This window comes from Sorex fumeus, unplaced genomic scaffold (genome assembly GCF_029834395.1).
Source record: "Sorex fumeus unplaced genomic scaffold, SorFum_2.1 ptg000055l, whole genome shotgun sequence".
Classification (NCBI taxonomy): Eukaryota; Metazoa; Chordata; class Mammalia; order Eulipotyphla; family Soricidae; genus Sorex; species Sorex fumeus.
This window is the reverse complement of record NW_026606112.1, coordinates 876,767-892,924: the sequence shown is the minus strand read 5'-3', so window position 1 is coordinate 892,924 and position 16,158 is coordinate 876,767. Positions and strand designations below refer to the sequence as shown.

Below are 16,158 nucleotides of genomic sequence, written 5' to 3'. Positions count from 1 at the left end.
ATATTTCTACAGCTGCTTATGATGCCAGGACAATATATTTCTTATGATCAAAATATGAGGTTGGTCTTCAGAAAATAAAAGTCGCTGAGCAGGCCATAGTAGCAAATCAACTTTAGCATTTTTTCTTTTTTAATTTTTATTAGTGAGACACCATGAGGTACAGGAAATCTCAGGTTTTTTTTTTTCTTTTTGCTTTTTGGGTCACACCCTGGGATGCTCAGGTGTCACTCCTGGCTCTGCACTCAGGAATTACTCCTGGAAGTGCTTGGGGGACCATACGGGATGCTGGGGATCAAATCTGGGCCAGCTGTGTGCAAGGCAAACACCCTACCTGCTGTGTTATTACTCCAGCCCCTATCACAGGTATTTCTTTAGTAAGGATTTCATTCATCCAATTGCAGAAGTCATTAGAACCATACTCAAATCCTCAAGGTGAAACACTTATCCTTCGGTCTGTAGAAAGTTCATCCATGTTAAAATCATAATCCAGCTAACATTTATATTTGCTTATCTTTCTGGTGTCCTTATATTAATTTCCTTCTAGCAATCCAATCTGTTGTTGTTTTGGGGCCACACCTGAAAATGCTCAGGGTTTACTCCTGACTCTGAGCTCAGGGATCACACTAGAAATGTGGGGGATAGAACCCAGATCTATCATGTGCAAAGCAAGTACTATATTCACTCCAGCATCTAGTAATCCATTTTTTATAACAATATGGTGGAATGGAAGAGTAGAGTGCCAAGTGAACTTGTTTAGGTGAACATTTTAAATTTTGCCTGCGAAAAAGATAGTCAGTCCAAACAGGAAATGGGAAGCGAGAGTTAGGAGATAGTAGGAGATAAAGGAAGCCCCAGCCAGTCAAAATTCTCTTTGCTCCTCACATACAGATGGCAGAACAGCAGGGATCTCACCCATGCATGAGTGGTCATGGCGGGGCTGGAGCTACAGTACAGCGGGTAGGCCGTTTGCCTTGCATGTGGCCAACCAGGTTCAATCTTCGGCATTTGTATGGTCCCCCAAACAGCTCCAGGAGTAATTCCTGAGCGCAGAGCCAGGAGTAAACCTTGTGCATCGCCAGTGTGATCCGCCCCCCCCCCGCCCCCCTCCAAAAAAAAAACCACAGTGGTCATGGCTAGAGACTAAAGAAAGCGGAGGAGATAGGGAACCACTGGAGCTCTGGAGTTCAGTCCTAAAGATGCCCAGTGATAGGTTACAGAACAGTAACATCCAGCAAGGGAAATGATTGTAGCTGCAGTTTTTAGAATAGGAAAGCATACTGTGTATAGAGAACAACATAGGGATAAGGCTTGGTCATCGTATAAATAGTGACAAGAGTAGGAAGCTGTACTCTAGACCAGGCTTCAAACACTGGATAAAGGAGAGACCTGGCCTTTGGGGAGGACCAAGACTCATCTACTAAAAGTTTTATAATAAACTTTTACTTATTATGTATCTGAAATTTTTACGCAAATCTTTCATGCAATTCTCTAGAGCTCATGAACTCAGAAATAAGTTTATTTTCATGCTAACAATATGAATCAGTCAGGTTAAAAAACTGGGGAGGAGATTAAGGGTATCTTCTTGTTAAGCCTCTCAAGGTGAAATTTTCAACTGTCTCCTTGCCATAAAAGTGGGTTGTGGGGCCCGAGAGACAGTAAAGTAGATAGGGCCTTCTGCCTTGCACACAGTCAAATGGGACTCAATCTCCAGCACCCCATGTGGTCCCTTGAGCGAGACCAGGAGTAATACCTGAGGACAAAACCAGGACTAAGTCCTGAACACTGTCATGTGTGACCCAAAACCCAAAAATGTTAAGATTGAATTTTAAGTTGACTGTGGTTATGGATCTACAGATTATGAGAACAAGTTTGGGACATGGCAATCAATTGGTGAAGCAGGTAGGACACCTGCCTTGTAAGTGGTCAACCTGGGTTTAAGTCCCAGCATCCCTTGAGCACCACCAGGGGTGCCTGCTTTACACATGGTCAGGAGTAAGCATAATCATCAGGTTTGACCCAAAAGTAAGCAAAATAAATAAATAAATAAATAAATAAGTTGGCGGCTTGGACTGAGCATCTGGAATGCTCTGCCTGGAGTAAGGCAGTGGCTGGGTAGTGGAGGGTAGTCCTATGCCAAGATAGGACCAAGAAGATTGCCCTAAGAACTCCACATCAGGACCATGGCCTAGAATAGAACGAACAGAGTTAGAGACTTTCTGAGTTCATCATGTTGACCAAGACCATCCATGGTAACTCACAGCTCCAAAAGGCCGAATTTGGATCTGTATTTTAGCCTGTTAGCATTTCTAACCCTAAGGCAATATTTCTGTTGTTTTAAAACAAGTCTGTTATAGAGGTCATAGGAAATTAGAATAATCACAAATTATGATTCTCCTTGTTAGACTTATGTGTATTATTCTGTTTTTACTTCTTTTTGTTGGTTTATTTTGAAACCACACCAAATGGTGCTCAGGGCGTAATCCCTCTCTGTGCTCTGTGTCAAGAGTTCACTCTGTCAAGGCTCCGAGGACCAAGTAGAGTGCCAAAGGGGACTCTAGGGGATAGAATTTGGGTTTTCTACTTCCAGGGAAAGAGTCCCACAGTACTCTCTCTTCAGCACACTCATGTATTAATATGACCCAAAATTCTTAGTTGCAAGCAAATGGACAAACAAACAAAAATCTTTCCCATGCAGTGGAAAATGCCTCAGAAATTTTGATGATATGGATGACACACAAGAGTACTCTGTGAAGGTCAGGGATTAAGCTGAAAATGAGTACAGAACATAGGTTGGAATTTAGGAGTCAAAAATCCAAACCAGCATCCAGAACCAATCTGGTAGCGCAGCACTGACACAGGATATTAGACTAAAGAGTTTTCTGCTTTGTAATTTTTAAAAGTATTTGAATTAATTATTCACATGGAATTATTTTTTTGGCTACACAGTACCTGTAAAAAATAAAAACCAGTAAAGGGTTTTTAGTCATCACTATTGAAATACAGTTCTTGACTATCCAAGGAATTTGCCTCTAATTCTCATTTGAAAGTTTTTTTTCTTTCCTGTGTGACTAAGGAGAGTATATTGTTCCCCACAGCTTTTCGTGGTGTGGTTTCTAATTCTCTATTGTGGTTTTGCATTATCTTGCCCTATTCTGAATATATCATTTGTAGTTCAACTATAAATCTATGATTATAGAAATCATATACATTTATGATGCTTTTCAAACCAGCTAACCTTGAATTGTCTGTGATGAATCCATCTTGTCCTACATCTGTCTCTCTCCCTTTTGTCTAATCCCTCAGTTTACTGAATCATAGTGTTTAAGATTTGAAAGAACATGCTTTTTCCTCTTTTTTCATATTTGGTATTACTCAGGGTTTACTCCTTGATCTGCACTGAGGGATCACTCCTGGCAGGCCTCATAGGACCCTATGGGGTTCCAGTTATCAATCAAGGCATGAGCCCTACTGCTGTAGTATGTGCCTACAGCCCTAGAATGTGCTTTTTTAAGCCAGTATTATAATCTTCAATAGCTTTAATGAGTATTGATATGATTCATGAAGTTTCTTTGGTATTCAAGGAAACCTTCTAAGCCATTAGGATTTGGATGGTAGAATATTTTAGTATCATTCATCAGAGTGTGGTGGCCCTACATCAAAGAGATGACTTGTTTTATTTTTTCTTGTATTATTATATTGTCTAACTCTTGTATTTCTCCTGATTAGTATCTCCAGCTATCCAGTAACATCCAATCTTTTAAGAAATTTCACATATGAGGGTTAGGAGATTAATCAATGTCCAAAACATTTGTCTTATTTGTGTGAAGTTGTGTGTTCAATACTTGGTGGCATTCAGTATGCCCAATGTGATCTTAGGAATTCTAATTTTCTTTTGAACCACAAACAATTTCTTTGGCACCACAAACAATTTTTGCTGCATCAAAATCAGATGTGTGTGACCATCACAACTAAAGTCTGACACTAAAAAAAAGCACCACAACTAAAATGAAGTGTGAACATTGTGGCTAGGAATGTGACCACCAGGGAGCAAGCACGCAGGACAGTCAGAATGGAAATGAGCACCGTGACTAAAGAGTGTGACCAATGACTGAAAATTTAAGATACTTCAGTGAATTACGAGTTGGAAACCAAGGGTGGGAAGGAAGGCTATAACACACTTTGTATGAAAACAGGTTTCAGAAAAGCTCTTAAAACTATGCCCAGTTTAGTACCTAAAGTACTGTACATTGCCCTGCTAGCCCAGTTAGCTGTGCTAACAGCTAACATAATCTTCTGTGCCAAGGAGACTCTAGGGGTCCACTGTTGTTCAGATCTGTAGCTTATTTCTCATAACTGGCTATATAAACCCCTGTTAAACTGCTTTCCAAAAGTAATGAATCTGTAGAAGAAGGAACTTATTCCTGAAGCTGTCCAGAGTTGTACACAATAGGACTCCCCAGGACTGTGCTCAGTGAGTCTCTCTTTGGAGGTTTCCACTCTGTGCATCTGACCAGTGGACACTCTTTTCCTAAACTTACTGTGCACTGTCTAAACCATCTCACTCCCTTGATAATTTTTTTCACCACTCCACAGCTTGGAACCACTTAAGCCTGGGTTCAAGCATCCCTATCTTTTCCTTCATAAAAGATACACAATTTTTTTTAACTAACCTCCAAATTGCTAATACACAGGTCAGAGTAAAGCATCTAAATGCATATTAAGGGAACTGCATATTAAGGAATGCTTCTAAGAGGCAGACTGTGTTATTTGTCCAACTTTGTTAGAATCTGAAAATAAAATATAGCAGCATTTTCCCCCAAGAATAAAATAAAATTCAGAGTCTCAGAATAGAATATGTAAAGTTCTGAGATGCAATCTAAAAGTTATTCAATGGAAGAAGTAGAAAAAAAGGCTCATTCTCAAAACAACAGAATATCAGTATAGACCACCCCTTATTTGAGCCGAATGTTGAATTGAGCAAAAATCTGATCAGATTGCCACTCAATGCCTCTTTTGCAAACCACAGCACCCAAAATGAGAGAGATATCAAAAGGAAATGCCCCGCCACAGGGGTGGGGTGGGATGAGGGGTTGGGGGGGCGGGAGGGATTCCGGGAGCATTGGAGGTGGAGAATGGGCACCTGTGGAGGGATGGGTACTCAATCATTGTATAACTGAACCCAAGCACAAAAATCTGTAAGTCTACAACTGTACCTCAAGGTGTTTCACTAATAAAAAAATATCTGATCAGATATCTATCAAAAAGGCATTTAATTAATGGATTAAAATACTTATTCATGGGAAAGAAAGATGCCAGCCGCTTGGGAGCTTTGTGAAAAGCCAGGAATGAGCTGGTCATGATGGGGCGACTGAAACCTCTTGGGAAGGCGGGGCGTTCCCGGCTCATCCTTCACGCCCTGCCGAGGCCACGAGTTGCCCCCCATGAGCGGCTCTCCAGCACGGCCATGGCTCCAGAAGCACAAGAACTTAATACAGAGCCCAGCCGCTTGCAGCAGAAAAGTGAATGGACTATGCCTTAATCTACACCACCATGCCTGCCCGGAGGGGAAAGGGTGTTGGTCCCTTCCGCCTTTTTCCCTCTGGAAAGAAAGATGGCAGCCGCTTGGAAGCCTTGTGGAAAGTCAGGTATGAGCTGGTCATGATGGGGCGACTGAAACCTCATGGGAAGGGAGGCGTTCCTGGTTCGTCCTTCACTCCCTACCGAGGTCAGGAGTTGCCTCCCACGAGCGGCTCTCCAGCACGGCCATGGCTCCAGAGCACAGAAACCAATCTCATAACTATCTGACTCTCAGCAGAAATACTTCCAGGGTTAATAAGTAAAATACCAGAAATCCAAAATATCGCAGCTGTGCGACATTGTTTGATTCTTGTGACAGTTGTAGAAAACAAATTATTTCACAATGCCTTTTCAGCATGTCTGATTTGGGGGTGTAAACTCTAAATAATAATGGTGCATCTTTTGTCGAAACATGAATCTAGTCAAAGTAGATAGAGTGTTAACCAATAAAGGAATCAATTATGCTTGCAGAGAATAAAACACATATTTAGAATTAAAAGTGCAGTATGTTTTACATTCATAGGTGTCACCAACACCTACACAAGCATATCTTTCCCATATGTGTGACATAAAGAAACATAGTAAGGCAGCAACAAATGACCAAATTCATCATAACTGGATAGAACTGAGCTCACATGGGAAGGTCTCCTGGGACATGTGTGGAGGTAAGCAGGCTCTCTGGGTGCTGGATGTGGTATTACTTTTCATGTCTGCGTGAAAAATGTAACTTGCCTGCTGGGAGTGATCCCTGAGCAGAGAGAATGAGTAAATCCAGTGGACGGGAGGACATGAACCAAGTAAGTGCTGAACACTACTAGTTGTGCCCATCCCTCAAATACATAAATGCTTTAATCCTTATACTATTTCTTCAGCCTCTGGAGGTATTTTTTTAGCACTTTATAGAAATCATGTCACTCACTATTGGCTGGTAAAGTCTCTGAATAAATCTGTGGTGGGTGTTATGAATGTTTATATATATAGTCTGGAGAAAATGTTTGAAAATTAATTTTTTTATTGAATCACTGTGAGATACAGTTACAAAGCTTTCATGACTGAGTTTCAGTCATACAATGATTGAACACCCGTTCTTGAAGAAGTGCATATTTTCCATCACTAATGTCCCCAGTATTACCCTCCCCCACCATCCCAACTCTCCCCCTGTCTCTATGGCAGACAATTTCCCCCATACTCTCTCTCTACTTTGGAGCATTATGGTTTGCAATATAGATACTGAGAGGCTATCATGTTTGGTCCTTTATCTACTTTCAGCACACATTTCACAACCCGAATGATCTCTTCAATAATCATTGACTTAGTGAACCCTTCTCTATTCCAGCTGCTTCTCCCCAAGTTCATGAGTCAGGCTTCCAGCTTAGGAGCAAATTTCCTGGCCTTGTCTCTACTGTCTTTGGATGTCAGTCTCATATTATGCTATTTTATATTTCATAAATGAGTGCAGTGATTCTATGTCTGTCCCTCTCCTTCTGACTCTTTTCACTCATTTAATTTTACTCATTTCACTTCTATCAAATACTCTCCACAACATCCACTTATAAGCATATTTCATGAATTCATCTTTCCTTACAGCTGCATAGTATTCCATTGTGTAGATGTACCAAAATTTCTTTAACCAATTGTCTGTTCTTGGGCACTCGGGTTGTTTCCACAGAATCACAATAGTTGATTCTAGCTATTGTGAACAATGCTGTAGAGAACATACAGGTGAAGATGTCATTTCTAACTTTGCCTTTTTGCACTTTTGGGACATATTCCCATAAATGCTATTGTGGGGACATATAGAAGCTCAATTTCTAGTTTTTAAGGAATACCCATATTGTTTTTCAAAAAGGCTGGACCAGTTGTCATTCCCACCAACAATGAGAATCCCTTTCTCCCCACATCTGCTTTAGCACTGATTGTTCTTGTTCTTTTTGATGTATGCCAGTCTCTGTGGTATGACATATATCTTATTGCTGTTTTGATTTGCATTTCCCTGATGATTAATGATGTTGAGCATTTTATTACATGCCTTTTGGCCATTTGTGTTTCTTTTTTGAAGAAGCTTCTGTTCATTTCCTCCCCCCATTTTTTGATGGCGTTGGAGACAAAACTAAATTTCCAATGCTGTGCATTAATTCTGTGTGCAAATTAGCATTTATAAATGTTGATGATAATTATTGAATCCTTATATATCATGAAATGTTCTAAACTTATATACGTCATGTCATGAAATATTTAGAATACTGTAAAATTATTGTACCATACTTACAATAAAAATCGTCTTGGGAATGTATACATGTTTATGAATATAATAAACATAAAGTAAAGTAAAGTAAAGTAAAGGCCCTCCCGTTGATCGTCGATTTGCTCGAACGGGCCCAGTAACGTCTCCATTGGAGACTTTGTTGTTACTGTTTCTGGCATATTGAATACTCTCGGTAGCTTGCCGGGCTAAATTATAAATAAATTAATTAATGAATATATTAATAGTATGTTAGTGTATCCATTAATTATAAATATATCAATAGATTGATATAATACTAATAATATTTCACCTACATTAAGATGTAGGAGAATGTATAATGATTTAATTCAAATTCTACTCAAGAAAAACCTTTGGTGAGCTAAACTATAGCAATGTAAAAAATTAGTTTATGCAAAGAGGACTTTATGACAAAGTACACGAACTATCTAAAATCTGTTTTCTAGCTTTCTTTTCAACCTAGTGATTTAGTAAATATTATAAGGAAATTATTATTTTTAAGGCAATAAAAGAGTTTACCTCCAACCTTAAGTAGGAAAACATATATCTGTGTATATATATCTATACATCTATGCATATCATTTAATACATTGAAATTAATTTATTCTGTAAAAAAACAACTTAAATTATCCTCCATAAAAATATTTACAACTACATTAAAAATGACTAGGAATTGACAACAGAATGAAAATCTCTATATCTGGCAACTTTTTAACACCTAAATGTCTATCTATGTCTAGGTTATATAATTTTATTAGACAAGCCAATTTATATAATTTACATTTAACATTATCTGCCAGGTACATAAAAAAGTAGTTTGCTTTAGAATGATGGTCTATGTGAACATTTATAGGGTTTTATAAAATACACTGCTGGGATTAATACACATCTTTGAACATTTTACAGGACTGAGTGTTTGTTGTAGGAATTAAAGTTTCGGTGGGATTTGTTCATGTGCTACAGAACATTCAGAGCCGATTCTTCACAAAAATTTTGAGTTTATCATCAGCTGGACTCAAGCAATCCCTCTCCAGTCTTGATGTAAATGCTCTCCAAGTCTAGTGGACATAGAAGCACGACAAGCATTTACTGACACATCTCTTAGCAGACATTGTAATAGGTACAATCACAATGTACCTATCACCTTGAATGCCAACCCTTCCATCTGTTTTCCTAAAACAGATAAAATTAGAGTTACTTCCACCAAAATGTAGTTTGACTTATGCTCATGTTTATTTCTCTTCTCTTAAATTAGCTGTTATATAAGAAAAACCCATTGGGAATTTATTGGTGTATTTACTACAGAGAAGACTGCAGGTATGAATACAGCATTCTTACTGAGAGTTTATTAGTGGACCACACAAAGTGTTGGGTCTATGAGGAAGTCAGAGACCCTATATGCAGCTCAAACACTGGGCTTGCTTTGCTAAGAAGGTGAGATAAGGTCTGGAAGCACAGCATAAAGAACAATTGGGTTTTAGCTGGGAAAATCAAAGTCACTTCATTAAGAAGGTAAACTTTCAATTGCAATTTGAAGGATGTAAATTGACTTTTTCAGAATAAGATAGGATGAAGAAATTCTAAGGATAACAAGGGGCATATGTGATACATTTCTCAGGGACTTAGTATGTCCAGAAATAGGGGGGAAAAACCTAGAACATCAGGAGGATATTTTATCACAGGAAAAGGCAGGAATATTTGGTACAACCACATAATGAAGATAAACGATGCCATTTGTGAAGGAAGAGCTGCTGGTTACTGATATTACTCAGTTCCTAGCTTAGGGATTTGAGTACTTAGTTCAAGAAAACAATCTCAGGGACACCCAGGCAGGAGTTGCTGGTGAAGGTATGTTGAAAGATTGACAAAGATTCTCAGTTTCCAGAATTCTTCCTTCTTCAGCACTTAATAAAACCCCCTGTGTACTATATCTGGGGGGTTGTTAAGGGAATCAATTCTCATGCCTGTAGGTATACTACTGCACAGGATCAAAATGTGCATTTCTCCTGGAAAAAGGTGGGGGTGGGGGTTGCTTCAAGGATTAATGGTGCTGAGTTCTCTTGGCTGAGGAAGAGCAAATTTGATGCATTTAAGAATAATGACCTAGACATTTCCTGTTAAGCATCATATTCTAAACAACTGACTGTGCCTCTCCGAAAAAAGATAAGGAAAGGGCTGTTGAACAGATGCTTGATAGTCTCTCTGGTACACTCATTTTGTTTGGAGTCGCTGCAGAGCATTTTCTTCCATTCAAGAAAAATGAGCCATACATTCTCCTTGCATTTTTAGCTCATGGGCCAAATTCCCCAGAGGTATTTCCCATTTCTAACTCATAAAAGAAATAGAAAGTAGCAAAAGTAAAATATTGCCGGTATTAGGGTGTTTTAGAATGGAATTATTCATTTTGGTACTTTTGTCACCTTCACCCTTACTTTTAGGTGTGCTGTCTCCTAGGGAAACATTCATTCCTGAAGTCTTATGCATTAATTAAAATTCCTCTTGCTCTTTAATGTGTCAAGTGGATATTTCTGATGGCAATTTATATGAGTTATACAGAAAAAGGGAATAAAATGAAAGCCATTTTTTTTATGAATGAAAGACTCCCAGATCTCACTATAGTAATTGCCCAATATATCTTAGAAATCTCTCCTATCTTCCAGGGCTGGATCAAATCCCACCCATCACAGAAAGTTCTCTGTTCTCAGTCCAGATCTTTCCCTGCATCTCCCCTGTGATTTCTTGACATCCTTTTTCAACTTCATTTATCATCGATTTAGCCCTCTGTATTGTGGGTGAAAATGCTGTGTTTGAAACGAAGGTATATTGTAACTTCCTTAGCAATTTCCACTTTTTAATTTTTAAAATACCTCTGTTTTTTATTCTTCCTCGAACGTGTAGAAATTCTTCAGTATTTATGATTAACAAAACTGGTTCACTACCTTTTCTGTTTTATGCTGGGGAGTGAGGAAGACTTGGTTTCTGCATTGATTAGTAATAATTAATTATTCAAGTTGTCTCTTTTTCCCCCTCTCAAAGTAGAGTGATGAAAGAGATAACAGAAAAGAATAGGGGAAAGTATAGTGGAAGAAACCTATTTTGCTCTTCACAGTAAAATCTTGGAAATTTAAAACATTGATTATGGGACCCAAAGAGATAGGTGTGTGACTATATGAAAAGACCTCAGACTGCCTGCTCCTTCAGGCATTACAGTATGCAGCCCTCAGTCTCCTGGGTGAGGTTTTGGAGGCTCCTAGCACCTTTGAAATGTTCAATGGTGAGCAACTACACATACTTGGACCCCCACAGTGAACTGTCTGCTTGGCGGGCCAACAATATCTGCAAGGGGCCCACTGGCTTCTTAAGGACCACTTCAGAGGTCCTCTCAAAAGAAAAGCTAAACCATAAAAACTTTGACTATGAAATAAGTCAGTTCTTCCTACCTGGGTGACCTTGAACTTATTTAATCTAACCAAGATTCAGTTTCTGCTCTCCAAAATGCTACCTGTTAAGTTTGATGGTGATGGGTGTTTAGCTTACAGAATGTGCTTGAATAATCAGTTTTGGTGACTTTCATTTTCATTATTGTCATTATTTGATAGATGCTGTATGCTCAGAACTTCTTGAAGCAGGACACTAGATTAGCAATTTGCTCAAACTTACTGTCACATATATTTGGGCTGCAGAATCCTGGACAAGTCAGGTGCATGTGCTTGAACTTTCCTCTCTGAACTGAATCTTACAGCTGAGGGTTTCCCTGGGATCCTCAATCTCCAGATTGAAATCAGGTTTGCTAGATGGGAAAAAAAGGAATGAGACTTCCTTTCCTCACCCCCTTTGCCATTGTGGTTGTGATGTTTACTTAGGTTTGAAGGGATTAAGCACACTCAGTGTTTTGGGGATGAAGCTTTCTTGACTAGAATTATGTTTTCTCAAATACTAACAAAATGGATTTTCTTTCCCTCCCTCCTCTCTCTTGTTAATAGGGTGCTGAGAAAATTCTATCAATGAATGAATCAGGAGAACTGCAAGACCTCTTAACCAAAATTGAGGTAATTGTGCTAATAGCAACTTAATTTTAGTAATCAAAATGGCAAATACATTCTGCTATCACTGAGTTTTCCAATTCAAGAATTTTTCCCATGATCTTACATAATATAACAGCATATAGAAGTTGTATTATTTTTCAGATCATTGTCTTTTAACCCATCTAAAAATTTTCATTATCCCAAGGGGCCAGTTCATCATTCCTAAATGTTACAGAAAAAGAGATTTCTAAAAGTTGTATTTGAATTTTGTGCTTATAATGAGATCACCAGAGAAATGCTTACTTAAATATAGAATGGTTTGAATCAATATGCATCCAGGATGTCCTTAATATACCTCTCTTCTAAACTAGTTCATATCCCTGTACAGAGGCAGATTTCAGGGTTTTAGTTTTGTTTTTATGGTGACTCCTGACAATTTAGACCATAGTTGGTGCAGGGATTGAATAAGGGTTAGCTGTATTCAAGGCAAGTGCTTTATCCTCTGTACCCAGATTGTAAGTTTTTTTCATTCAATCTCAGACACTTTGAGAGGGAGACAATGCCTTTCTAGTTATTCTGGGACAACATGAACATGAACCAGGACTTTCTGCAGGTGAACGAGGCAATATGGCTACTGCCCCTTCTGTCTCCTTCACTGGCTCCATTTCTGATTACCACCAACAATTTGACTTCAATTTTTAAAAAAGTAATTGGTTTTATGGTGATTTTTCACTACTACTTTTTTTTGTGTAAGTTATCCTGTGTCTAGAGTGCCATTAATCTAACTCATCATTTCCTCCCACCATCTGCAATACCACTTTTTCCTATAGTCATTCCTGATCTCTTTCACCTCCAATTTCCCATAACTCTCTTTCTTTGGGTTTCTTACCAGTCTATGGTTTTGTGCTGTTTACATTTGGGCATTTAACTCAAATCCAATGTGATTTTTTGTTTTAGGAATCACGTTTTATTGTTCTTGGGATCTTGCCTAGAAGTAAAAACAGAAGAAACATATATAGTCTCAGTGCAAACATCTGTATGAAATGGAGCATTTTTCTTTAATACTCTATGCTGCCAATCCTGCTAGACCATTAATTATGGTAAATGATTTCCAGTGAAAAAGTTAACTTTGTTGATATTTTTCAGTAGATGATATTTGTAAGTTAGATCACCATAAGTAAATGGAAGTGAATGAATGAAAGACATAGAAGTGAAAAATTGAAAATCTAATAGGAGAAGTGTAAGAAAATTTCTTTGAGACTTAAAATGCAATGTTTTTTTAATAAATAAAGTTAAATAAAACATAATAAAATCATAGATTCAGTTATCTCAGTGGATTTTTGTTACATTAAGGATACCATAAAAAAGTTCTTTGAAAAGGAAATGTCAACATGACTAAATAAAACAAAAGTTTGATATCTAGAACATATAGAAAAAATTACTGAAAAAAAATCCTCCCCCAAAAGATTATATTACAAAACATTTACTGGGCAAAGAATATGCAGTTTGGGCTATGTTTGTGGCTCAGTGGTAGAATGCTCGCATTGTGTGTGAGAGGATTCAATATCTGACATCACACATACATGCGCACACTTATGGAAGAAAGGTAGTAACCTAAGAATAAACATATAATAGACATACCTAAACTAAGTGATAATTAGAAAAATGCAAATTAAAACAATATTTTAATATACCTTTAGGCCAACTATTCTGTCAAAAATTAGAGAACTTTAAATCAGAGAACAATTATAAAGTATCTTGGAATGATAGAAACATAAGCTTTTGCTAGAGGAGAGAGTATTGAAAGACAAAACTAATCCAAAAAGACTTCTTGCATTTCCTGAAAAATGAAGTACATAATAAGGTATGATCCAGAAATGTATGCTCTTAGAAAACACATTCATAATTTTTTTGGATATATTTTTTAAAATTTTATTGAATCACTGTGAGATAGTTCAAGCTTTCATGTTTCTTTGATATTTTTTTTTTAAAAATTAAATAAAATAAAAATAATTCTGGGCCAGAGAAATAGTACAGTGGTTGAAGCCCTTGCTTTGTAAGTGGTATACTCTGGTTAGACTCCACATGGTTCCCTAAATACCACTGAGAGTGACCACTAAGCATAGAGACCCTAAACACTGGGGCTCAACTAGTCAATTCCATTAATCTATTTTTGTACTACTTTTTTGCACTGATTTTGTACGTTTTTGAATAATTTAATAGCATTCTTTAGATTCAAATGATGGATCTTTCTCAGTTATTCATGGACATTTATTATCTTGAGACTCTAACTTCTAAATTTAATTTAATACTATTGTATCATCTGGGACACTCCTAGTGGACTATGGGTTCTATATATCATACTAAATAGAACCTAAGTCAGCAGAATGCAAAGCAAGTACCCTATCTGCTGTAAAACTCTTTGGCCTGATCCATGCTTTTTAAATCTTATTTTTTTCATTTTGGGGTTACACCAGCTGTACTCAAAAATTGCTCCTGGCCTGGGATTCAGGCATCACTCCTGGAGGACTTGGGGGACAATATGGGATGCGTAAGATAAAATTCGGGTCAACCACATAAAAATTATACACCCTACTCACTGTACTATCTCTCCAGCTTCTCCCAGGTTTTTTTTTAATCAGTTAACTGATGAAAGAGTAGATAATAACATTTTGAGGCTGCTAGGGTAAAAAGGATAATAAAGCAGAATTTGAGATAAAATTTATTTATAAAAGAAATTATTAATAGACATGCTAAGGACTATAAACAAAGAGATGTCTAAGGAATCCCCACAAACACATCAATCAACATGATCATTAATATTGTTGGTGTACACACATAGAAAGTCGTAGGTGCCCTGAAATGTATAGTAAACAGAGGGCAGAGGAATTTTGAGGCAAGCTTTGCTTTTCCATATTTAAAGATCTGAGCGTTTTATTGTGATTTCTAGTGAGATTGTCAACAATGGTGTCCAGGTTCTCTTCGTTTTTTCTTGTAAAATCTGATTGTTTCTAGAGGTGGCTGACTAATTTATTGTTCATGAAGGCCAGAGGAAAGATTCGCAGTTACACACTGAGGAAAGTCATAAATAGTATAGGCTGTTGAAGGCATTAGAGCTGTCAAAAATTGTCCTTCTTCTCTCTTCTGGAGAAGTATAGTTGTGGTAATGGTCCTGATAATAGATCCTCAGAACTGAAGAGCTATGACGTGTCCAGAGATTATAGTAGCACAATTTCTTCTTTTCACCTGGGAAGTCAGACCATGTGCTTTCCTTCTCTTGGAAATCTACACATCTGTTTCAGTATTGACAGTACTTGTTTCAGCAATGACATTGGGTACAAAAATCTGATTCACACTTTCAGGCTCATAAATTTAAGTTAAACGTTTCTTTTGCATCTGCATTTTTGTTCTGTGATCTCCTTAACTCTGCAAGTTAAGAGTGTGACAAATTCTATTAGGAAAAGTTCTGTTTATTTTCTTAATAGCATATCATTACGAGAGGTATTAAATAGGTAGTTAACAAGCATTGGGTGAATGAAATTGTTGACTATAGGTTAAAAACAAAACACATCTTCTAGAAATCATCATATGACTGTTGTCCTTTCTTAGAAAATTTGTTGTCTAAATGAATCTGCTTCATAGCCATTTTAGATTATGAGGTTAATGATTACAGAGATTAGAGCAATTGCTTTCCTTTTCACGAATATTTTTAAAGAATTTTAAACTCTTCTGAAATAGGGTTAAATGACTTGAGGTTAAAAATAAGAAGTGCATTCATTTCCAGGCCTCAAAGAAGACACTGAAAAATTTTGGTAGCAACATCCAAGTTATATAAAGGTAAAGGTAAAGGCCCTCCCGTTGATCGTCGATTTGCTCGAGCGGGCCCAGTAACGTCTCCATTGGAGACTTTGTTGTTACTGTGTCTGGCATATCGAATACTCTCGGTGGCTTGCCGGGCTCTCTGAGAGGGGTGGAGGAATCGAACTCGGGTCGGCCATGTTGGCCGCTTGTAAGGCGAACGCCCTACCCGCTGTGCTATCGCTCCAGCCCTCCAAGTTATATTTTATATGATAATACGAAGACTCTTTATATTGCTGAAATTTGAGTTTGTGCTATAAAGAAACTTTATTAGAAAATCATTCATGAACTCCATCTTAGTATCTATGCCCCTTTGATTCTGCATTAGAAACTTGTGGGTTTCTTTGGGCTTCAATTAGCACCATCAGGTGTGGTCCAAACATTTAAAAAAAAGCAATAGACTGATGGAAATGACTGATTGAGTGGACTTATTCA

General features: G+C 37.7%; 1 protein-coding gene across 1 annotated transcript in view; it reads left to right on the top strand.

Moving 5' to 3' along the window:
* GRXCR1 (glutaredoxin and cysteine rich domain containing 1) overlaps positions 1 to 16,158 on the top strand; it is a 109,422-nt gene that overhangs the window by 86,566 nt on the left and 6,698 nt on the right. Inside the window, exon 3 of the mRNA XM_056125564.1 lies at positions 11,824 to 11,889. Coding sequence (XP_055981539.1) covers positions 11,824 to 11,889 — 66 coding nt within the window. The remainder of the gene's footprint in view (positions 1 to 11,823; positions 11,890 to 16,158) is intronic.